A 24,733-nucleotide genomic window follows, 5' to 3' on the forward strand; every position below is an offset into this window, starting at 1 on the left:
CCTGGTAGCTGGGTCTCCCCACACAATCACATAATGTTACCAAGTTGGCAAGGTGAGTCATGTGAAGCTCCTGTCTTTTCAAACTACCACTAACGCAATGTCATTGGACAGCTCAACACTTTGAGGAGAACACTAACTGGTAATTCTGGTTGGTGCACCATGGTCCCCTTTCTGCATCCAACTTAAAGAAACTGTGAAACAAATCTAGCACAGCCTGTAAAGGTAATGTGATTTTGCAACTGTCTATAATCATTTACAATTTATCGTCTCTGCCTGCCATTTAGATATGCCATCTTAATTTTACTTGCCGTATATCACTTAGATTAGTCTTTAGGGTTTAGGCCAATAGGGAAAACACAGAGGAGCACATAGAGGACTTCCAGAATGCCATGTGCCTCTCTGCAGCCTATGTTTAGTTAATTTTAATCTGTTAGAAAATATAATTTTAAAGTTATGTTTGCCTTTTATGGATCTGCCCATCATTTCCCCTGTAAGTATAGTTCTATCTCTGCTGTTCCAATAAAGAGCATTTTTCTGAAGAGAAAATGCCAGACCGAGGTTCCTCTTCTGTGTCTACTTCTGCTACACTGGTGTCAGAATGGGATATGGCCCTTGAGCTGGAAGAAATCAAGCAAGAGAGACAGCATTCTTCTCATTACCAAGCTACAATCGTCGAGTCTGGCTGGGAGCCGTACTCCACACAACTGCAAATAGTCGCGCAGCATCAAGGGTGGACACAACTGTGTGCAGCCCTGGAGGGGAAAGCACTACAAGTGCAGCACCAGCGCTGATTGGTGGATCTCTGAGGGCTGTGGCAAGTGTACACAAGCAGCACCCTTGCTAGAGTTCTGCTGAACTCAGGAGGAGAACACATAGCTATCTAGGGCACACGGATGGCTCAAGATAGGAAAAAAACTGGGCTGGTCAAACGTGATGGCACCCGAGCAACACCACTAAGGTGCTTCAAGCTGGCTGTGAGAGCCTCCAGATGCATGACAAGATGCTGTATTGAGTGTGGGAGGATTGAGCCTGAGGGTGCAGTGCATGCAGTGGCTGGCGTTTGGCACTTCTGTGTGGGCAGGACGCTGTAACAGCTGCAGCAGAGGTTCTACTGGCCAGGCTGCCACACGGATGTGGAGCAGTATATGCATTGCTGTGACCAGTGCATGGCAAAGAAAGGACCGCCATAGTAGTCTCATGCCCCATTCAGTCTCTCTGCTGCAGCACAGTGATAGAGAAGACACTTATGGAGCTGGTGTTCGGCTGACTGCAAGGGGCAGTGGAGAACAGAGCACCTGTAGTGGAGTGTGCCGAGGACAAAGCACCGAGAGAAGACTGGGGGCACCCACTGCTGAGGAGCAGGCACCCCATGGCACTTGTGCTGGCCGGACTGGTGGACAGGCCAAAACTCTGAGCACTCCAAGGACTATGTTCAGGCTGTGTCGACCACCAGAATGGCCAACTCTTAAGAGGGGAGAGTCTACTTATTTGTTTATATATTTACTGGATTGCATGAAAATTCATCAAAACATCCACAGAAACACTCATTTGAAACAGTTAGTTCAACATCATGAATAGCTAGATAGGTCATTTGCATACTGCAGTCTTTCGCAATATTAGTATAGCAAAGACCAATACTGTGATGATGCTCACTGAATAAAATACTGTGCAGACTTATTACAAATTTATTCAGTTATTAAGGCTTATTTTTCAGTAACAACTAACAAACTATTATGAAATGTGGTTATGAAAATGAAGAATTAAATCGTATCCCCACACATGGGACTTTATAGCTGAAGAGGTTAAGGAATAGTAAATTTATTCTAATTCTGGTAATAACAACACTCACCCATCCATGATCCGATATGCTCTTTCTGTCCCTGTGCTTTCATCATCCTCTCTTCAGCTCTCTCTTCATCTGCTCTCCTCTTCTGTTTCACCTCCTGTATGATGTTTCTGTCCATTTCAGAATGGCGTCCACTGTTTGCTGCCACCATCTCCTCTATCTTCTCCAGCAGCTCTGTGACCTGAGTGTCATCACTCCTGTTCTCATTGTTGAGAACATGATACCTGTTCCCACATTTCTCAACCAGCCACTGGAGCCCTTTCCCTTCACTCTCAATGTGCTGCTCTATGGGTGTGTCTCCCAGACAGTCTCCACAGGTGAACAGCACTATAGTGTGACTCCACACTTTCTTCGTAAGAAGCTCCAAATATCCAATTATTATTTTTTTATTGTAGTTTTTAAAATCACAGTCACCACGTATGACCAGCAGTACAGCTTGAGGTCCTGGAGGACACAGAGACACACTGAGCACAATCTCCTGTTTCAGTAACTCAGTGCTCTCCTCTACAGGTTCATTAATCCACCATCCTGGAGCTTCAACCACAGTGATGTGTCTCCCTGCTACTTCTCTCTGTCTCTTCACACACTGAGCAGCACTCTTTAACTCAAACTCCTCTCTGTTCAGGATGGTGTTTCCTGCTGAACTCTTCCCAGCATTTCTGTCCCCCAGCAGCACAATCCTCAGCTCTGAGAGACGGTGTGAGTCATCTGTAAGAGTCATATATGTTTAAAAAGTTGTTGTTTAAAAAAATAGCACTGTTCTCACACCTAGTATTGTGTTAAGTATGGATGGCAGTTAAAGATACTATCACAGCAAACATACTGTATTTAATAACTAAACAAAAATAAATAAATAAATATAAATAAACAATTATTGATCCTTGTGTTCCTATTTAAATATATACTCATTTGTTTTTGCAGCCTTTTTTAGAAAAGGCGTTGAGGTAATGCTGACTGTTTCTCAGTCTTTCAGTGCACAAAACAATGTGCTTGCAGTTCTGATGTAAGCAGCTGTTAGTACTTCATTCGTTTTATTTTACGTGTTTTTATTTTAAAATTACAAAAGTTGCTTTTGTAATTTTGCATTTTGCTATTTGCTCAAAGGAGAGATTAGTTAGATTTGTGTACACATCCAAAAAAATTTCTGTACTTGCCTCACATCAAGTCAGAGGAGCATTATTTTAATAATAATGCCCTAACTTCTCACAATAATTCCTGAATTTAACTTCTTACATTGTCATTATAATATCCAACAACTTTATCAAACGTTGCATTTTATGTGAATATTGTACAGCCCTAATTAGAAAAACAATGATCCAGCATTCTGGTGAAATGGCAAATTTTAACCTTGATCAAAATGGTGGTTCTTTAAAAAAAGGCTATTTTCTGCTGTAATTTCACATTTTCCCCCCACCATTTCCTCATTGCTGTACCCATTTTTACATTAAACATAGCACAAAGTTAAATAATTTTTTTTAGTATTTCAATATCATAACATTTATTCAACCAAGAATTATACAATACATTGATAATATTCACATTATTGGTCAAATCAGTTTTCATTTTGACAAATTTTCTCATTACAGTAAAGTGTGACCTGTTTCTAAGCTAAACTGACAAACTCTCTAAAGCCACAAAATGCAGTTGTAAATAAATGCTTTTATTTGTCATAATTGTTAAAGCAACTGTTTGATGAAAAATTCAACCACTATAATTTCTCTATATGTACTTGATCAGCAAAGATGTGTTTGGTGGATGGAGTTTGCTTATTTAGTTTTGGTGCTATTTAGTTTTTGTGCTACAGTGTTACAGTGGATTCACTTGTGTAAACATTATAGGTCTATTTAAATCATGACACACTTGCTTTAAACCATGAGGTGTTAAGAAATCTCATAGATTTTATTAGGTGGTTCTGACACTGTATGACATCCTGTTATCTATAAACATGGACAAAAGTATGTTGCATGGCTAAAACAGCAGTAGCGGTCATCTTGAAGCTTTAATTTTGTTGTACAGTATAAGAAACTACAAAGGAAAATGTGTTTGTGATTAACAACTTGATTGTGTGACTCATTAGCCGCTTAATTAAACTTCAGTAAACAAACATCTCTGCTAACTGACCATTTAAATAATTAGCTGAGATTGATAAATATCTGCATGTTGTTTAAGGCAAGTGTGTGATGATTTGGATCATTACATTTGCACCCCATGGCTCTTGTGCTGGCTGGACTGGTGGACAGGCCAAAACTCCGAGCACTCCCTTAGGAGGGGGAGACTGTGTGGCGTCTACTTATTTGTTTATATGTTTACTGGATTGCGTGAAAATTAATCAGAACATCCACAGAAACACTCATTTAAAACAATTAATTCAACATCATGGATAGCTAGATAGATCATTTGCATATTGCAGTCTTTAGCAATATTAGTATTGCAAAGACCAATACTGTGATGATGCTCACTGAATAAAATACTGTGCAGACTTATTTATTACAAATTTATTTAGTTATTAAGACTTATTTTTCAGTAACAACTAACAAACTATTATGAAATGTGGTTATGAAAATGAAGAATTAAATCGTATCCCCACACATGGGACTTTATAGCTGAAGAGGTTAAGGAATAGTAAATTTATTCTAATTCTGGTAATAAAAACACTCACCCATGCATGATCTGATGTGCTCTCTCTGTTTCTGCACCTTCATCATCCTCTCTTTAGCTCTCTCTTCCTCTGCTCTCCTCTTCTCTTCCACCTCCTGGAGAATCTTTCTGTCCATTTCAAAATGGCGTCCACTGTTTGCTGCCACCATCTCCTCTATCTTCTCCAGCAGCTCTGTGACCTGAGTGTCATCACTCCTGTTCTCATTGTTGAGAACATGATACCTGTTCCCACATTTCTCAACCAGCCACTGGAGCTCCTTCCCTCCACTCTCAATGTGCTGCTCTATGGGTGTGTCTCCCAGACAGTCTCCACAGGTGAACAGCACTATAGTGTGTCTCCACACTTTCTTAGTAAGAAGCTCCAAATATCCAATTATTATTTTTTTATTGTATTTTTTAAAAACACAGTCACCACGTATGATCAGCAGCAGACAGTGAGGTCCTGGAGGACACAGAGACACACTGAGCACAATCTCCTGTTTCAGTAACTCAGTGCTCTCCTCTACAGGTTCATTAATCCACCATCCTGGAGCTTCAACCACAGTGATGTGTCTCCCTGCTACTTCTCTCTGTCTCTTCACACACTGAGCAGTTCTCTTTAACTCCTCTCTGTTCAGGATGGTGTTTCCTGCTGAACTCTTCCCAGCATATCTGTCCCCCAGCAGCACAATCCTCAGCTCTGAGAGACGGTGAGAGTCACCTGCAAGAGTCATATATGTTTAAAAAGTTGTTGTTTAAAAAAATAGCACTGTTCTCACACCTAGTATTGTGTTTTAAGTATGGATGGCAGTTAAAGATACTATCACAGCAAACATACTGTATTTAATAACTAAACAAAAATAAATAAATATATATAAATAAATAATTATTGATCCTTGTGTTTCTATTTAAATATATGCTCATTTGTTTTTGCAGCCTTTATAGAAAAGGCGTTGAGGTAATGCTGACTGTTTCTCGGTCTTTCAGTGCACAAAACAATGTGCTTGCAGTTCTGATGTAAGCAGCTGTTAGTACTTCATTCGTTTTATTTTACGTGTTTTTATTTTACAATTACAAAAGTTGCTTTTGTAATTTTGCATTTTGCTATTTGCTCAAACGTTGCATTTTATGTGAATATTGTACAGCCCTAATTATAAAACAATGATCCAGCATTATTGTGAAATGGCAAATTTTAACTTTGATCAAAATGGTGGTTCTGTTTTAAAAGCTATTTTCTGCTGTAATTTCACATTTTATCCCCACCATTTCCTCATTGCTGTACCCATTTTTACATTAAACATAGCACAAAGTTAATTTTTTTAGCATTTTTCAATATCATAACATGTATTCGACCAAAAATTATACAATACATTGCTAATACTCATATTATTGGTCAAATCAGTTTTCATTTTGACAAATTTTCTCATTACGGTAAAATGTGACCTGTTTCTAAGCTAAACTGACAAACTCTGTAAAGCCACAAAATGCAGTTGTAAATAAATGCTTTTATTTGTCATAATTGTTAAAGCAACTGTTTGATGAAAAATTCAACCACTATAATTTCTCTATATGTACTTGATCAGCAAAGATGTGTTTGGTGGATGGAGTTTGCTTATTTAGTTTTGGCGCTATTTAGTTTTTGTGCTACAGTGTTACAGTGGATTCACTAGTGTAAGCATTATAGGTCTATTTAAATCATGACACACTTGCTTTAAACCATGAGGTGTTAAGAAATCTCATAGATTTGATTAGGTGGTTCTGACACTGTATGACATCCTGTTATCTATAAACATGGACAAAAGTATGTTGCATGGCTAAAACAGCAGTAGCGGTCATCTTGAAGCTTTAATTTTGTTGTACAGTATAAGAAACTACAAAGGAAAATGTGTTTGTGATTAACAACTTGATTGTGTGACTCATTAGCCGCTTAATTAAACTTCAGTAAACAAACATCTCTGCTAACTGACCATTTAAATAATTAGCTGAGATTGATAAATATCTGCATGTTGTTTAAGGCAAGTGTGTGATGATTTGGATCATTACATTTGCACCCCATGGCTCTTGTGCTGGCTGGACTGGTGGACAGGCCAAAACTCCGAGCACTCCCTTAGGAGGGGGAGACTGTGTGGCGTCTACTTATTTGTTTATATGTTTACTGGATTGCGTGAAAATTAATCAGAACATCCACAGAAACACTCATTTAAAACAATTAATTCAACATCATGGATAGCTAGATAGATCATTTGCATATTGCAGTCTTTAGCAATATTAGTATTGCAAAGACCAATACTGTGATGATGCTCACTGAATAAAATACTGTGCAGACTTATTTATTACAAATTTATTTAGTTATTAAGGCTTATTTTTCAGTAACAACTAACAAACTATTATGAAATGTGGTTATGAAAATGAAGAATTAAATCGTATCCCCACACATGGGACTTTATAGCTGAAGAGGTTAAGGAATAGTAAATTTATTCTAATTCTGGTAATAAAAACACTCACCCATGCATGATCTGATGTGCTCTCTCTGTTTCTGCACCTTCATCATCCTCTCTTTAACTCTCTCTTCCTCTGCTCTCCTCTTCTGTTTCACCTCCTGTAGAATCTTTCTGTCCATTTCAAAATGGCGTCCACTGTTTGCTGCCACCATCTCCTCTATCTTCTCCAGCAGCTCTGTGACCTGAGTGTCATCACTCCTGTTCTTATTGTTGAGAACATGATACCTGTTCCCACAATTCTCAACCAGCCACTGGAGCTCCTTCCCTCCACTCTCAATGTGCTGCTCTATGGGTGTGTCTCCCAGCCAGTCTCCATAGGTGAACAGCACTATAGTGTGACTCCACACTTTCTTAGTAAGAAGCTCCAAATATCCAATTATTATTTTTTTATTGTATTTTTTAAAAACACAGTCACCACGTATGATCAGTAGTACAGCATGAGGTCCTGGAGGACACAGAGACACACTGAGCACAATCTCCTGTTTCAGTAACTCAGTGCTCTCCTCTACTGGTGTATTCCACCTCCATCCTGGAGCTTCAACCACAGTGATGTGTCTCCCTGCTACTTCTCTCTGTCTCTTCACACACTGAGCAGTTCTCTTTAACTCAAACTCCTCTCTGTTCAGGATGGTGTTTCCTGCTGAACTCTTCCCAGCATATCTGTACCCCAGCAGCACAATCCTCAGCTCTGAGAGACGGTGAGAGTCACCTGCAAGAGTCATATATGTTTAAAAAGTTGTTGTTTAAAAAAATAGCACTGTTCTCACACCTAGTATTGTGTTAAGTATGGATGGCAGTTAAAGATACTATCACAGCAAACATACTGTATTTAATAACTAAACAAAAATAAATAAATAAATAAATATAAATAAATAATTATTGATCCTTGTGTTTCTGTTTAAATATATACTCATTTGTTTTTGCAGCCTTTATAGAAAAGGCGTTGAGGTAATGCTGACTGTTTCTCAGTCTTTCAGTGCACAAAACAATGTGCTTGCAGTTCTGATGTAAGCAGCTGTTAGTACTTCATTCGTTTTATTTTACGTGTTTTTATTTTAAAATTACAAAAGTTGCTTTTGTAATTTTGCATTTTGCTATTTGCTCAAACGTTGCATTTTATGTGAGTATTGTACAGCCCTAATTATAAAACAATGATCCAGCATTCTGGTGAAATGGCAATTTTAACTTTGATCAAAATGGTGGTTCTTTTAAAAGCTATTTTCTGCTGTAATTTCACATTTTTTTCCCACCATTTCCTCATTGCTGTATCCATTTTTACATTAAACATAGCACAAAGTAAATTTTTTTTAGCATTTTTCAATATCGTAACATGTATTCAACCAAAAATTATACAATACATTGCTAATACTCATATTATTGGTCAAATCAGTTTTCATTTTGACAAATTTTCTCATTACGGTAAAGTGTGACCTGTTTCTAAGCTAAACTGACAAACTCTCTAAAGCCACAAAATGCAATTGTAAATAAATGCTTTTATTTGTCATAATTGTTAAAGCAACTGTTTGATGAAAAATTCAACCACTATAATTTCTCTATATGTACTTGGTCAGCAAAGATGTGTTTGGTGGATGGAGTTTGCTTATTTAGTTTTGGTGCTATTTAGTTTTTGTGCTACAGTGTTACAGTGGATTCACTTGTGTAAACATTATAGGTCAACATTAAAGTATGTTGCATGTCTAAAACAGCAGTAGCGGTCATCTTGAAGCTTTAATTGTGTTGTACAGTATAAGAAACTACAAAGGAAAATGTGTTTGTGATTAGTTAACAACTTGATTGTGTGACTCATTAGCCGCTTAATTAAACTTCAGTAAACAAACATCTCTGCTAACTGACCATTTAAATAATTAGCTGAGATTAATAAATATCTGCATGGTGTTTGAGGCAAGTGTGTGATGATTCGGACATTACATTTGCTTGATGCTAGTGAGTGATCAATAGCTTCTAATAACTGTTAGTTATATTAAACAGCAGAAAACTTCACCAAACAGGTCTTGGCTGACGGACAGCATGGAAAATGTGTACATTTGATTTTTGCCAGACTTGTGTTTTGATCGTAGAGCTTATATTTAACAACGCTCATTTCTGTAAGAGGTGAATTACCAAAAAAGTTAACAAAATTATGTGGTAATGAGGAATAAATGTAATGGTAACAAGTTGCCCTTAGCTTTCGTGGTCAATGTTAGCAGTAGCAAAGGTGAACGTTTTGGAAAACTTGGCTGTTACATACATAAATACACATTATATGAAGTCTGGGACTTTGTGTCAAATATTACTTTAAAAAAATCTACACCAAAAGTGGAGGCAGCATTGCTTTGTAGCCATATTTGATCTTCACTTATCTCTGGTGCATCAAAAAAAAAAATGTGTTCGACAACTTTACTTGTAGTTTTTACACAGAGAGGTTACAGTACATTCATCTTCCTTAAAATCAGTTTTGCTTACGGTTTGCTTAGGTTTGAAATATTTTTATTTTAATCAAAAGTGCACTATTTGGATAACTTTTGATTTTAGGTTTGTGTTTTATTAGTTTATAAGTTTCACTCTTCGAATTCACAAAAAAACTACCATGACTAGGTATGAAAAAGAAATTTCAGTTGAAAACCTCTTAAAAATTCTATGAAATTTTAGATACTGCTCCAAACATTTGCATCTTCCATTAAATTGGGTCAAAGGGCTACATATTTATTTTTTCAAAATTCTGCTTTTCTACTTCTTTGTAGTTAGCGCTCTGGATTTCATGGAACACAGTAAAAAACATTGTAACTGGCTGGATGAATCATTTGCACATTGCAGTCTTTAGCAATATTAGTATTGCAAAAGCTAACATTGCAATAATGATTACTGAACAATATATGGTGCATATTTACTTATGCAGTTAATAAGGCATATTATTCAGTGACAACTGTTACACTATAATTTGATGTATGTAGTTGCAACAGTGAAGAATTAAAGTGTGTTAAAGGGCTAATGTATAATAATTTTAACCTAGTTTAGATAGTAAAAACACTCACGCATCCATGATCTGATGTGCTCTCTCTGTTTCTGCACCTTCATCATCCTCTCTTTAGCTCTCTCTTCCTCTGCTCTCCTCTTCTCTTCCACCTCCTGGAGAATCTTTCTGTCCATTTCAAAATGGCGTCCACTGTTTGCTGCCACCATCTCCTCTATCTTCTCCAGCAGCTCTGTGACCTGAGTGTCATCACTCCTGTTCTTATTGTTGAGAACATGATACCTGTTCCCACAATTCTCAACCAGCCACTGGAGCTCCTTCCCTTCACTCTCAATGTGCTGCTCTATGGGTGTGTCTCCCAGACAGTCTCCACAGGTGAACAGCACTATAGTGTGACTCCACACTGTATCAGTGAGATGTTTCAGGTGTCCGTCTAATATGTTTCTATAGTTCTCTTTAAACATGATGCCCAGACGTATGATCAGCAGCAGACAGTGAGGTCCTGGAGGACACAGAGACACACTGAGCACAATCTCCTGTTTCAGTAACTCAGTGCTCCTCTCTACAGGTATATTCCTCCACCATCCTGGAGCTTCAACCACAGTGATGTGTCTCCCTGCTACTTCTCTCTGTCTCTTCACACACTGAGCAGTTCTCTTTAACTCAAACTCCTCTCTGTTCAGGATGGTGTTTCCTGCTGAACTCTTCCCAGCATCTCTGTACCCCAGCAGCACAATCCTCAGCTCTGAGAGACGGTGAGAGTCACCTACAGGAGGAAAAAAAGAGAGACACCCTTTAATCATTATCAGTACTGTTTGGAGAAAATTAAATTCTGTATTAATTTGATTATTAAGTAGACAGTTCAGAAAAAAATGTAATACATGAATTAAGTCTCTGATATTCAATTACAAAACTAAAATACTGACCGTCAACTATACTCAATGGTGAATATACAGGTTTTTTGAGCAAACATCGACTTGCTCTGACAGTGATACAAAATGATTTAGTCCATTACAGGGATTTTTTAGCTACTCATATAAGTTGTTCATGATAGATTTCTAAAAAAGTCAAAATACCCAACAAGTCCACGTGTCATACTGCAATATTGGGTAACTTGGGAGGAGGAGCTCCCTGGGTAAGAAGTCCCCTCAGATTTTTCCACTTCTATTCAAATAATGGGGGCAAATCCAATTTTAACACATTTGATGAAGAATCATAGTCTAATTAATCCTGAAATTTTATTTGGATGATGTGGTTTCTGGGATTTATTCTCATAGAAACCTTTTGTTACTGGATCAGAGTGATCTGTGAATTTATATCAAGTTGTATCAGAAAATGTATTAAACTATATGATAATATGTGTTGTGGAAAGCCTCTGCATTTACATTTGATCTGAAGAGGAAAAAACATCAGAGCCGTCTTTACATTGTCATCGTTTATACTCATTACTTTATATGACTTCACCATTAATTACTAATTCATGTGTCTCTCCAAGTAAAGTGACAATCGTCATGACTAATAAACTAGTTATACTACAGATTCGTGATTTAGAGCAGCTTGTACCACTTCACTGTGAATCACAGAAGAAACTTATGTGGACATGCTGGTTAGGCCTGAATCACAGGCTGCTTTTTCAAAGATATGTAGACAGTGGTCTTTATTAGAAATGGAGTGAAATAAGCACATATTGACGTTATGTGTCATGCTTTTATTTTATTTTAAACTGTAAGGTGCCAAAAGAGTTTTTTGGAGTGATCCCATAGAAAACCTAACCACTGATCCCTAAAGCATCTGCCAGTGGTTGAGATTTCCAAGTATGAGAGACGCGTTTTCGTTTAATAAGAAAACTGATTTGTTCGGATTATTGTGAAGGACAGTTTAGAATAAATGTTAATTGATAATGTATGTATACGTTTCTCTATACTTGACGGGACACAAAAACAAGTTAATTAAGACATCAGTTCTTAGTCAAGTCTGAACCATGACTTTATACTGTAATTAGCAGTGAGAATAAAACTGAATGATGAAACTAATAACCACTGGGAGGGACATAAAGTAGCAATTAATTAATAATAATAAACCAGTTAATTAACAGACAATTAAAAGGATTAACACATTAGTACTTGTTAGCTCTCATGCTACTTCTAACAAATGATAAGTTAAGTGTCCTTATTAACTAGTTACTAAGTACTTCATCAGTAACTAAGTAACACTACGGTTTAATGGACAGTTAACTGATACAGAAATATGAAAACTGTATTACTTATTTTCAGATGATTATCAATGAATGTATCCCCCCTTAATGTAAAGTGTTACCAGCTGAATGATTAATGAAGTGTGGGGATGCACCAATCACAAATTTTTATGGGTGATTCCAATTCCAGTTTCTTCACAGCCTTATTGGCCAATTTTGTTGGACTTCTTTCTTTTAAGCTCATGCTGTTTGGTGAAACTAACATATGAAACACACAAGCCCACTTCCAGTGCTTTTTACTTACTCGCAAAATAAACAGCCTTATTTAGTCTTTAATAAGCCAAACTGGCATTTTTGAAACTTTCAATTTAAATCATATCCCTATTTAAATAACTGGAATCAAATAAAGTGCTACACTGAAAGTGAGAGGCAACTGACTATTTAGCACAATAAGTCATAATTACTCTACCACGTTTGGTCTCAGCACAGCAACAGCATTCAAATCCATCATGAGTTCACTTTCCTGTCTCATGTTATTTACATCATAAAACTGCAACAAAGACCAGCTAAAATAAAAATAATACATTGTTTGATCAGCTTTGTGTTTTGAGAAAATGATCTGTTGATTCTGATCTCAGCTTATTCTGATTGTACATCCCTAAAAATAGTTTAAAGAAACTGGGTAATTAATTTATTGTAGACATTATAATGGTAATCTGAAGCTGTTTGATTCAGGACATGCTGAAGACTGAACAGGATGACTGAAACTGGCCTCCTGAGAAAAACATCATTTATTCTGATGTTCGTTAAATTCAAGAAATCCACTCAGAACTGGTGAATATCTCAGTCTTATTCTGATTGGGACTGAAATCAAAACGCTGAATATATTCATTAAATGACTCACACATGTGTGATCTGAGGTCTTCTCTCTGTTTCTGCACCTTCATCATCCTCTCTTTAGCTCTCTCTTCCTCTGCTCTCCTCTTCTCTTCCACCTCCTGGAGAATCTTTCTGTCCATTTCAAAATGGCATCCACTGTTTGCTGCCACCATCTCCTCTATCTTCTCCAGCAGCTCTGTGACCTGAGTGTCATCACTCCTGTTCTTATTGTTGAGAACATGATACCTGTTCCCACATTTCTCAACCAGCCACTGGAGCTCCTTCCCTTCACTCTCAATGTGCTGCTCTATGGGTGTGTCTCCCAGACAGTCTCCACAGGTGAACAGCACTATAGTGTGATTCCACACTGAATCAGAGAGAAGATTCAGATGTCCCTTGAATGAATCTCTCATGAATTTAGTCAAAGAACAAGGTGCTTCAAGTACCAGCAGCAGACAGTGAGGTCCTGGAGGACACAGAGACACACTGAACACAATCTCCTGTTTCAGTAACTCAGTGCTCCTCTCTACAGGTTCATTCCTCCACCATCCTGGAGCTTCAACCACAGTGATGTGTCTCCCTGCTACTTCTCTCTGTCTCTTCACACACTGAGCAGCTCTCTTTATCTCAAACTCCTCTCTGTTCAGGATGGTGTTTCCTGCTGAACTCTTCCCAGAATATCTGTCTCCCAGCAGCACAATCCTCAGCTCTGAGAGACGCTGTGCATCACCTGCAGGTGAAAACAATTTTTTTTCAGTAAATCAGAGAGATTAGATGTAATAAAAAATATAATCTGTATAAAATAAAATACTATATTTGTTTCCACATATGATCAACTGTGGGGTTTTGTGTTCTGATTATGAATATAATTTAATGCAGTAATAGTAAAAGCTCAGTGGTGTCCTGTGACGTGAGAATCTGAACAATGCTCGGAGTTGCAGAGTGCTGCCGTGTTGATTCAGAATGTCAGCACCAGTGGACGTCCAGTCATTGAAAAGAATGGTTTTGAATTTTTGGATGTTCCACAACAACATGGGCATGTCAGGGAAACGGTGGCCTTCAGTAACTGTGAAAATGACCAATTCTATGCTTTACTATTGCATAAATAAAAGCCTTATCAAGAAGAAAAGCACACACAGTCCTCTCTTCTAAGCAGGAAGAAGTGCAGCAGGTTTGCTGGCCCTGACATAAAAGATGTAGGGGAAGTAGAGGATCATGCTCTGGAAGAAGAACATGAGAAGGAAGTAGGGGTAACAGGAAAAACAATAAGTCCTTTTTTTGTGAAACTTTACAGGACCCCGGCTACAAAACACTGACATAACCATGCCATAACAATGTCATGGCAGATGTCATATACTGTTATGACTTGTCATAACTGATCTATGTGCATTACAACAATGTCATATTACCATTGTCACTATCGGTCATGACAGATGTTTAATAACATGCTAACTTAATCATTACATCAAATAGTACAGAATCTGTCATGACAATTACAGGCAATCTTCCCAAAGTAGAGTTAAGATTTAGGCTAAATTCTACATATAAATTCTTTAGTAAAATGGAAACTGCAACACTATCAATCTGTGGAAAGTGGAACCCAATAACAGACACCATAAAAACACTGAATACAGTTATTAAATTGCTTACTCATTAGTGATCTGAGGTCTTCTCTCTGTTTCTGCACCTTCATCATCCTCTCTTTAGCTCTCTCTTCCTCTGCTCTCCTCTTCTCTTCCACCTCCCGTAGAATCTTTCTGTCCAGTTCAAAATGGCGTCCACTGTTTGCTGCCACCATCTCCTCTATCTTCTCCAGCAGCTCTGTGACCTGAGTGTCATCACTCCTGTTCTTATTGTTGAGAACATGATACCTGTTCCCACAATTCTCAACCAGCCACTGGAGCTCCTTCCCTTCACTCTCAATGTGCTGCTCTATGGGTGTGTCTCCCAGACAGTCTCCACAGGTGAACAGCACTATAGTGTCACTCCACACTGTATCAGTGAGAAGTTTCAGGTATCCCAATAAGGCTGTTCTCTCCTTCTCTCTAAATATGGAGTCTCCACGTATGATCAGCAGCAGACAGTGAGGTCCTGGAGGACACAGAGACACACTGAGCACAATCTCCTGTTTCAGTAACTCAGTGCTCTCCTCTACAGGTTTATTCCTCCACCATCCTGGAGCTTCAACCACAGTGATGTGTCTCCCTGCTACTTCTCTCTGTCTCTTCACACACTGAGCAGTTCTCTTTAACTCAAACTCCTCTCTGTTCAGGATGGTGTTTCCTGCTGAACTCTTCCCAGAATATCTGTCCCCCAGCAGCACAATCCTCAGCTCTGAGAGACGCTGTGCATCACCTGCAGGTGAAAACATTTTTTTTTTTCAGTAAATCAGAGGGATTAGTTGTAATAAAAAATATAATCTGTATAAAATAAAATACTACATTTGTTTATTAGTAATCAGTAATTATAAAGATAAAATGAAATGTTACTATATGTAACAATAAATCAATTTAATATGGAAAACTATTGTTGGCAACTTTCATTAGAACTATCATGGAATAAAAAGGATGAATGTAGATAGATGAAGGCAGTGTTTCACTTCTTCACTTATGATGTCTAATAACAGACACAATTCTGTCAGCTTTTGAAATTATAAAATTATACGTTTTGTCATATTAAGTTATATTTTCATTAAAGTTTAACATTACAGATTCATAGGAATGTGCATGAGCCGATTCCTAGGAAAAGTGGCAGACAAAGTTATGGACAGGCTCAGCCATCATCACTTCTCCTATGACAAGAACCATTCAGATCTTAAGTCAAGACAGTAAGAAGCACATGTGATTCATGTCACACCATCCTCAGGATACAATCTTTCATACAGAAGAAGACAGAAACTATTTCTGCCTTTAGATCTGCTCTCCTCCTTCAACAACGTCATTTCTTAATGCTGACATCACATTTATTTTAATATGTACAGAATCTGATCTAACAAAGCCAAGAATAAACAGATTTTTATTTTGTTTGTATCACACAGCGCCATTGTGAGCAAGTTAACACATGACTGTACTTTACATTTCAGTGATCTTTGACTGTTACTCTAATGACAAAAGGTCCTATGGTTTTCTGCCTGTACCTGACTCTTAGTGCATTCACAAAAAAGTTGAAATGAAATGACTATATTAGTGTGAGTAATTCATGTAGACTATAAATAAGATCCTGTGACTAAAGCATTTCTCTCATGCAGGTTTCTGTTACAAATCAATAACAAACATCACCTCACAACAATTCAAGCTTCCCAACAATAAATATTATTTATATCATTATTTATTGGCACATTTCTATCATGTTAGGATGTTCTAAGCACTTAACGTATTGTCTGTTTACACTTATTCAGACGTTCTGTCCATCAGTGACTCAGTGCATCATGGGGTGCAGGAATAACGTGTATAGAGAGTATGATAGTGTTCAATGATGACATATGAATTTACCCTGTTTAATATCAGGAAACTAACTGTTCACAAACTCACTGTCTTTGAACTAAATATACAAGGTGAAGAGAAAAGGTTAGTAAGGAGGATGAAAATTAGCATTTGTTTATCTTAATGTAAAGTCTTTCAGTGCCTTTCTCTGTGCACATTTTAATCCACATGTGATCAACTGTGGGGTTTTGTGTTCTGATTATGAATATAATTTAATGCAGTAATAGTAAAAGCTCAGTGGTGTCCTGTGATGTGAGAATCTGAACAATGCTCGGAGTTGCAGAGTGCTGCCGTGTGTCCATGCAGAATGTCAGCACCAGTGGACGTCCAGTCATTGAAAAGAATGGTTTTGAATTTTTGGATGTTCCACAACAACATGGGCATGTCAGGGAATCGGTGGCCTTCAGTAACTGTGAAAATGACCAATTCTATGCTTTACTATTGCATAAATAAAAGCCTTATCAAGAAGAAAAGTACACACAGTCCTCTCTTCTAAGCAGGAAGAAGTGCAGCAGGTTTGCTGGCCCTGACATAAAAGATGTAGGGGAAGTAGAGGATCATGCTCTGGAAGAAGAACATGAGAAGGAAGTAGGGGTAACAGGAAAAACAATACGCCCTTTTTTTGTGAAACTTTACAGGACCCCGGCTACAAAACACTGACATAACCATGCCATAACAATGCCATGGCAGATGTCATACGCTGTTATGACTTGTCATAACTGATCTATGTGCATTACAACAATGTCATATTACCATTGTCACTATCGGTCATGACAGATGTTTAATAACATGCTAACTTAATCATTACATCAAATAGTACAGAATCTGCCATGACAATTACAGGCAATCTTCCCAAAGTAGAGTTAGTTTAGGCTAAATTCTACATATAAATTCTTTAGTAAAATGGAAACTGCAACACTATCAATCTGTGGAAAGTGGAACCCAATAACAGACACCATAAAAACACTGAATACAGTTATTAAATTGCTTACTCATTAGTGATCTGAGGTCTTCTCTCTGTTTCTGCACCTTCATCATCCTCTCTTTAGCTCTCTCTTCCTCTGCTCTCCTCTTCTCTTCCACCTCCTGGAGAATCTTTCTGTCCATTTCAAAATGGCGTCCACTGTTTGCTGCCACCATCTCCTCTATCTTCTCCAGCAGCTCTGTGACCTGAGTGTCATCACTCCTGTTCTCATTGTTGAGAACATGATACCTGTTCCCACATTTCTCAACCAGCCACTGGAGCTCCTTCCCTTCACTCTCAATGTGCCTCTCTATGGGTGTGTCTCCCAGACAGTCTCCACAGGTGAACAGCACTATAGTGTGACTCCACACTGTATCAGAGAGAAGATTCAGATGTCCTTCGAATGAATCTCTCATGAATTTAGTCAAAGAACAAGGTGCTTCAAGTACCAGCAGCAGACAGTGAGGTCCTGGAGGACACAGAGACACACTTAGCACAATCTCCTGTTTCAGTAACTCAGTGTTCTCCTCTACAGGTTTATTCCTCCACCATCCTGGAGCTTCAACCACAGTGATGTGTCTCCCTGCTACTTCTCTCTGTCTCTTCACACACTGAGCAGTTCTCTTTAACTCAAACTCCTCTCTGTTCAGGATGGTGTTTCCTGCTGAACTCTTCCCAGCATTTCTGTACCCCAGCAGCACAATCCTCAGCTCTGAGAGACGCTGTGAGTCACCTGCAGGAGAAACAGAACTACATCTATCATGTGGTTCCAGACAGAAGATTAATATCAAATGTCATGATTCACATCCAAATAATAGGAAATTACAATTTACTCACACAAATGTGATTTTTTCTCTAGTTTCTGTCTCTGTTTTTTTATCATCCTCTCTTTTGCTCTCTCTTCCTCTGCTCTCCTCTTCTCTTCCACCTCCCGTAGAATCTTTCTGTCCATTTCAAAATGGCGTCCACTGTTTGCTGCCACCATCTCCTCTATCTTCTCCAGCAGCTCTGTGACCTGAGTGTCATCACTCCTGTTCTCATTGTTGAGAACAAGATACCTGTTCCCACATTTCTCAACCAGCCACTGGAGCTCCTTCCCTTCACTCTCAATGTGCTGCTCTATGGGTGTGTCTCCCAGCCAGTCTCCATGAGTGAACAGCACTATAGCGTGATTCCATACCGTCTCAGTGAGAAGGAACAGATGTTCAGTGACAGACTTTAGCAGACTGTCTTTCAATGATGCAGTGAGATTAACAAGTATCAGTAGAGCATGGGGTCCTGGGTGACAGTGTGACAGGCTCAGCAAAATCTCCTCTTTAGTGAGTTTGGACGTGAAGTCACTAGGTGTTTGTGTCCACCATCCTGGAGCCTGAACTACAGTTACATTTTTCCCTAAAACTATTGCTTCTCTCTTCACACACTGAGGAGTGCTTTTTAACTCAAACTCCTCTCTGTTCAAGATGGTGTTTCCTGTTGAACTCTTTCCAGAATATCTGCACCCCAACAGTACAATTCTCATTTCTGGGAGATGGAGTGTTTTACCTGTGTGAGGATAAAATGGCTTAATATTACTCAGAGGACGCTTTTCATATCTACTAAAAACAAAACTCTGCACATTTTTTTATTCTATTTTGAAAAACTGATGATGAAATGATCAAATTCTTCCATCTTTCAGTAAAGTCTAAACCTACATTAAATGTTTTCATATCTAAAACAGGTCACGCTGGTTTTAAAATATATGCATGACTTGTTTGTGTTTTTTCTATAATGTTTAACCAAAGCCTGTTCGGGTTTATCATTTCTTGTCCAACATACAGTAGTAAAATGATAGTCAGTCCCTTTTGAACAAATAACAAATACAGTTTTTTGTGCATGTGTATAGACGCGCTATCAATCATTCCAGTCTCTTTCTTTGTTTCACTGAATTGCTTTTTTTTTAAATAACGTACAAAATTTCATGTAATTTTGCCTTAGGTAAATGCTCCTTCCAATACAGTCATGACACACATCTGCAAGGGCATATGAGCCACATGCACCTCCTGATTCTCTTTGTTACTTGTTTACACAAAAAGTTCAAACATAGTAGCCTTATATATTGTGTCTTTAACTAAAACACAAAAAAATTTACTGTAATAAAAATAGAAAGGACACTTTTCAGAAACATGAAAACGAAATAAAAACTACAACATCCACGCAAAACTAACAAAACCTAACAGATTTACTGAGGAAAAATCTTGACTTTTTTTCAGTGCATGAACAAGAGTTTAGATGTGGATCCCTTCTGTATTTGCCTGTCTCTAAAGTTGGAGCTGAGCCAAGCTCAGTTTATTGTTGTGTTAATTTTATTCTACTTTTCTCAAAAACCTACTAACATAATAATACTAACAACTCATCCTAATACTATAAATCTAAAACTAAAAAAGCTCAACTGCAACTATTACTTTTCAAAAAATAAAACCAAAATTAAAACTATGAATTCACACTTGAACTAACTGAAACTAAACAGAAATCAAAAACTAAAATAAAAGACCAAATAAAAATTAAAACTAATGAGTTTCAAAACTCTAATCACTTGGGTGATTATTGGATATGGTGAATTAAATATGGTCTAAAATGAAACCAAATACCAAAATGATCAACAAAACATCAAATCACATACTCTTTAATTCATAGGCATTGTCAAAGAAAATCTAACTTATTTAAATGGTTGCCAAATCACAAGTCAGAAAACAACTGAAGATATGCAAATGCAATATGTTCTTTTATGAATTTTCTAATGATTAAGCAATGTAAAGTAACTGAATCGACTATTCAACTTTTTTATAAGAGAAGCTTTTCTGCAGAACTTGGTCAAAAGCAAATATAAGCCCTCTTTAGTGCTTTGCAGTGCAAACACTGCTTGTGTGAATGGCCAAAATGTGCAAACATAATTATTTTTTAAAGCATGCAGGAATTATTTAAGCAACTACTAATTGTTACAAAAAAAAAAACTTTTATTAAACTGGTACTGTGATTAAAGTAGAGGATAAATTTTATGCACTCCTCAGGCTATTTTTTTTTTTGTTTATTCATTATTCAATACTGTTCAGGTTCTCTTCGTACAGTTTCCAATCACTCACGTCCTTTCAAAACTGCACATACAATACAACACATAAATCAAAAGAAGAGAGACCTCACCCATCTTGGCTCTGAGGGCTTTTCTTTCTTCTTTCACCTTCATCAGCCTCATCTGCCCTCTGTCTTTATACTCTTTCCTCTTCTCTTCCACCTCCCGTAGAATCTTTCTGTCCAGTTCAAAATGGCGTCCACTGTTTGCTGCCACCATCTCCTCTATCTTCTCCAGCAGCTCTGTGACCTGAGTGTCATCACTCCTGTTCTTATTGTTGAGAACATGATACCTGTTCCCACATTTCTCAACCAGCCACTGGAGCTCCTTCCCTTCACTCTCAATGTGCTGCTCTATGGGTGTGTCTCCCAGACAGTCCCCATAGGTGAACAGCACTATAGTGTGACTCCAGGCCTTTTCTTGCAAAAGCTCCAGGTTCTTTGCTATCTCATTTCTGTCACTGTTTCTGAATTTTTCATTCAACGTCACCACTAACAGTACAGCATGAGGTCCTGGAGGACACATAGACACACCAAGCACCATCTCCTCTTTAAATAGTCTTGGTTCGAATCCAATTTTTGTCCTTTTCCATTCTGGTGTGTTGACTACAGTGATGTGTCTCCCTGCTACTTCTCTCTGTCTCTTCACACACTGAGCAGTTCTCTTTAACTCAAACTCCTCTCTGTTCAGGATGGTGTTTCCTGCTGAACTCTTCCCAGACTCAACATTTCCCACTAGCAGAATCCTCAGCTCTGAGAGACGGTGCTCTAATCATTTGACAAAATAAAGATTATACATATAGACCACATTTCAGCTAAAATAATTGCTTTTGTAAGATATTTTTATGTATAAGGTAATAATATGACATCACAATTATGTCACCGGAATTTATTACTTAAAAATTCTTGACAAAAGAGTGAACCTCCAAACTCACCAAAGTAGTTAATGACTTCATTGGTAGCCATTTTTCTCTGTCCCAATTTGTTCCCTAAAGCTCACTTTTCTAGAATGAAACAATACAAAACATTTCTTAAATTCTTCAAACCAATCATTTCTATAGAAAGTGAAATGCCAATGAACAGGAGCATCTAGTGGGTGTAAACAGTGAAGCTCTATTGGCTCAACTTAAACATATTTTATCTTATTTGCATTTATCATCTGATTTGTTTGTTGTCTGATTCATGTAATACTGAACAAGCCAGGACGTTGATTCTAACATTGAGACGTTAAGCATCACAAATTGTCTAGACCTATGACACCTGTTTTATCCAACAATGTAGGAACATTAGTCACTTACAAAATGCCTTTGTGATTAATAATCATAACCTGCTTGCCAAATTTAAAAAAACAACAATACTAATACACCTGTCTGCTGATGAGGAAGTATCAAGAATGGAGCACAGTAAACTGTTTATCTGTACAGTAGCTCCTCCTTCATAACTGTTCAGGCTGGTTAGACATGAAAAACATAAGACATTTTTAACTTTACTGCCTTGCCTTCCTTTTTTACAACTGGGTTTGCAGTTGTACAATAACTTGAATGAGGGTGTTTTCATGGGGATGGGAGTGTAGCTAAGTAGCGTGCAATTGTTTGTAGCCAACTACAAATTTTTATAGCTAATAGCTGTAGCCGCTACAGTTTATGAAATGTAGCTAATAGCTGTAGCACCTACAAATTTTTGTGTAGCTATAGCGAAAATTTTTGATACAATTTCGCTACAGGCTTCAAGCAGAATCTGAACCATAGAACGATGTCGTTAACTGGGCTAGCGGCGACTGTGCAGTCCTGACTGACCCGCAGACAGTTTGAGCAAACGGTCACTCGCTGATCACCCCTTACTAGTAGGCTTAACCAGGTTGGCAACCAAAATGTTAAGAAGAGCCATTTTGTCTTTCAACAAAATTGAAATCACCTTGGGAGCAACTACTATGTTATATCCATTTTACCATCTTGACTGTAAATATGTCTCAGTATGTGTTAATGTGCTAGTACAGGTTAAAAATATAAACAAAAACACAGACTTACTTTGCTTTGCTTTAACCTTTAGCTCAGCTATAGCAGCTTTTCTCACCTCTCAGTCAAGAAATTTTCTGTGAATATAGCTAGAGTTTCTTGTAAAATGTCTCTCAATGTTTGACTTTTTACTTTTTACTTTTTACTTTTTAGTCGCTTCTCCTTCGAAAGAGAAACTGACAGCTTTGTGACTTTTTAGTTTTTGACAGTTTCTCGTTGCAGATTAAACGTATCAGGAAACCAGCTGAGTTCTTCAACAAATGCAAATAAGTTAATTCATCTCCAAATTATCAGTGTTCGTCTTAAATCTCTCTCTTTGCCGTTTCGTTAGCTACTAGCTAGGCGAGACTGTTATTATTTGCACTGCCGTGTGACCGGCAGTCTGCATGCTGATCTGCAGGGTTAAAGGGTGAATTAGCAGTTCTACATTAACTCCAACTTTTAAGACCATTTATTGTGAAAAACTGTGTTAGAACTGTGTGTTAGAACGATCAGCAGAGCTTTATTTTACAGCAAAGCAGGATTATGTTATTTTATCTAAAATCTAGTGCTGCTGTGAAGCCGCGTGTTGAGGACCCCTGGCTTAGCTAAAGCAGAAAAAAACATAACACACTAATAATAATAGATTGTTACTAATAGTACTGCGTAGGTCAGGGTGAACAATAAAAATATGTGACTGTAATTTAAAACTGCTCAATTTAATATAATCTCTTGTGCATCTTTAGGATCATTTGCTTCCTTTTGCATGTTTCTGTGTCTGTCTGTGTTGAGTATACTGAGGTTTCTCTCATGCTCAGATACACTTCAGTTCCAATTTCTTTTTTTTTTTTTCTATCCAATGCAGAAGATTCATGAGCATCACCACAGAGTGAGCACAACATTTAAATGTGGTAACTTACTTCAAGGAGGAACATCTAGAGTCTACACATTCCTGACAGCTGCTCTCTCAGATTTCAGATCTGTTCTGCAAATATTATCGGTGACTTGCACTAATAGAGTTTAAGCTTGAAGTTGAATTCAATCAAAGGTTGCCCGAAATGTATAAACCTAGGTTGAAATAAACTCTCTCATATATTCAAGTGTTCCCCACTCACTGTAAACATAATGAGAAGAATACTTTCCAATTATTCCGTCAGCTGATTTTAACTTAAAATGCTTGAAACATTAAATTGTTCAGTGATTGCAGTGCAAGGGAATGAGATTTGACCAAGAGCTATATGAACCGTCGCTGCTTCTTATGAATGAAAATGGAAGCAGTGATCTAAGGGCATTCATGCTTTATGCATATGTGTTATATTTTTAGTTGTTATGAAATGCAGTTCAATAGATTTTCTTTTATTATTATTTGGAAAAACAACATTTTAAATACCTTTAAATTGGATTTTAAGTGTGTATTTTAATGTAGTAACATTTCTGTGAGATTAATTGTATAAAGGTGGCCAAGTTAAGAATACAAAAATATAACACCTACAGCCAATTACTCTTTTTCTCCTGAAGAAAGTCAACTAAGCTCTCAAATCTAAACACAGTTTATGCTAGCCACCTACATAAGAGGGCTAGCATTATTAAGGACTCAATCTACCCAGGTCACAGACTGTCTGTCCCCCTCTCATCGGGCAAAAATATTTAGGACCATTAGGACACGCACTAACAGACTGAGGAACAGCTTCTTCCCTACAGCCATCGCATCCATCATATCCCCCCACACAGACACTCACACGCTCTTTACCCACACACCCATAGCTGTTGAAGACTGAAGGCAGCAAACAAACCAGTCTCTCTTATCCTCCACCCCTTCTGATGTGCTGATGTGCTCAGTGACTTTAAACATGGCACCGTCATAGGATGCAACCTCTGCCAAAAGTCAGTCTGTAAAATTTCTGCCCTGTTAGATCTGCTCATCAACTGTAAGTGCTATTAATGTGAAATGGAAGCATCTAGGAGCAACAACAGCTCAGCCAGGAAGCGGTAGACAATGCAAACTTACAGAGAGGGGCCACCAAGTGCTGAAGTGCACAGTGCCTATCCTCTGTTGAATCATCACTAAAGAGTTCCAAATTGCCTCTGGACGCAACACCAACAAAAGGACTGTGTATTAGGTGCTTCTCGCTTTGGGTTTCCATGGCTGAGCAGCTACAC

At 37.8% G+C, this 24,733-nt stretch overlaps 1 protein-coding gene across 1 annotated transcript; it reads right to left on the bottom strand.

Annotated features, from left to right (window-relative positions):
* Positions 1 to 1,816: 1,816 nt before the first annotated feature.
* Positions 1,817 to 21,545, bottom strand: LOC118815051. Its single transcript, XM_036580985.1, has 10 exons — positions 21,515 to 21,545; positions 20,652 to 21,347; positions 18,312 to 19,016; positions 17,503 to 18,207; positions 14,679 to 15,383; positions 13,054 to 13,758; positions 10,017 to 10,721; positions 6,989 to 7,693; positions 4,506 to 5,204; positions 1,817 to 2,554 (listed from the first exon to the last, which is right to left on the bottom strand). The coding sequence occupies exons 1-10, from the start codon at positions 21,543 to 21,545 to the stop codon at positions 1,824 to 1,826; spliced, it is 6,387 nt and encodes a 2,128-aa protein (XP_036436878.1). The 3' UTR covers positions 1,817 to 1,823.
* Between the last annotated feature and the right edge of the window lie 3,188 nt (positions 21,546 to 24,733).

This window comes from Colossoma macropomum, unplaced genomic scaffold (genome assembly GCF_904425465.1).
Source record: "Colossoma macropomum unplaced genomic scaffold, Colossoma_macropomum, whole genome shotgun sequence".
NCBI classification, from domain to species: Eukaryota; Metazoa; Chordata; class Actinopteri; order Characiformes; family Serrasalmidae; genus Colossoma; species Colossoma macropomum.

What these genes read in the sequence shown, in the direction of transcription:
- LOC118815051 (XM_036580985.1), bottom strand. Translation starts at nt 21,545, where the DNA reads ATGGCTACCAATGAAGTCATTAACTACTTTG. An exon ending in AGACCTCAGATCACTAATGA is followed by an intron (nt 15,384 to 17,502) that starts GTAAGCAATTTA and finishes TTTCACCTGCAG; the next exon opens with GTGATGCACAGCGTCTCTCA. An exon ending in AGACCTCAGATCACACATGT is followed by an intron (nt 10,722 to 13,053) that starts GTGAGTCATTTA and finishes TTCCTCCTGTAG; the next exon opens with GTGACTCTCACCGTCTCTCA.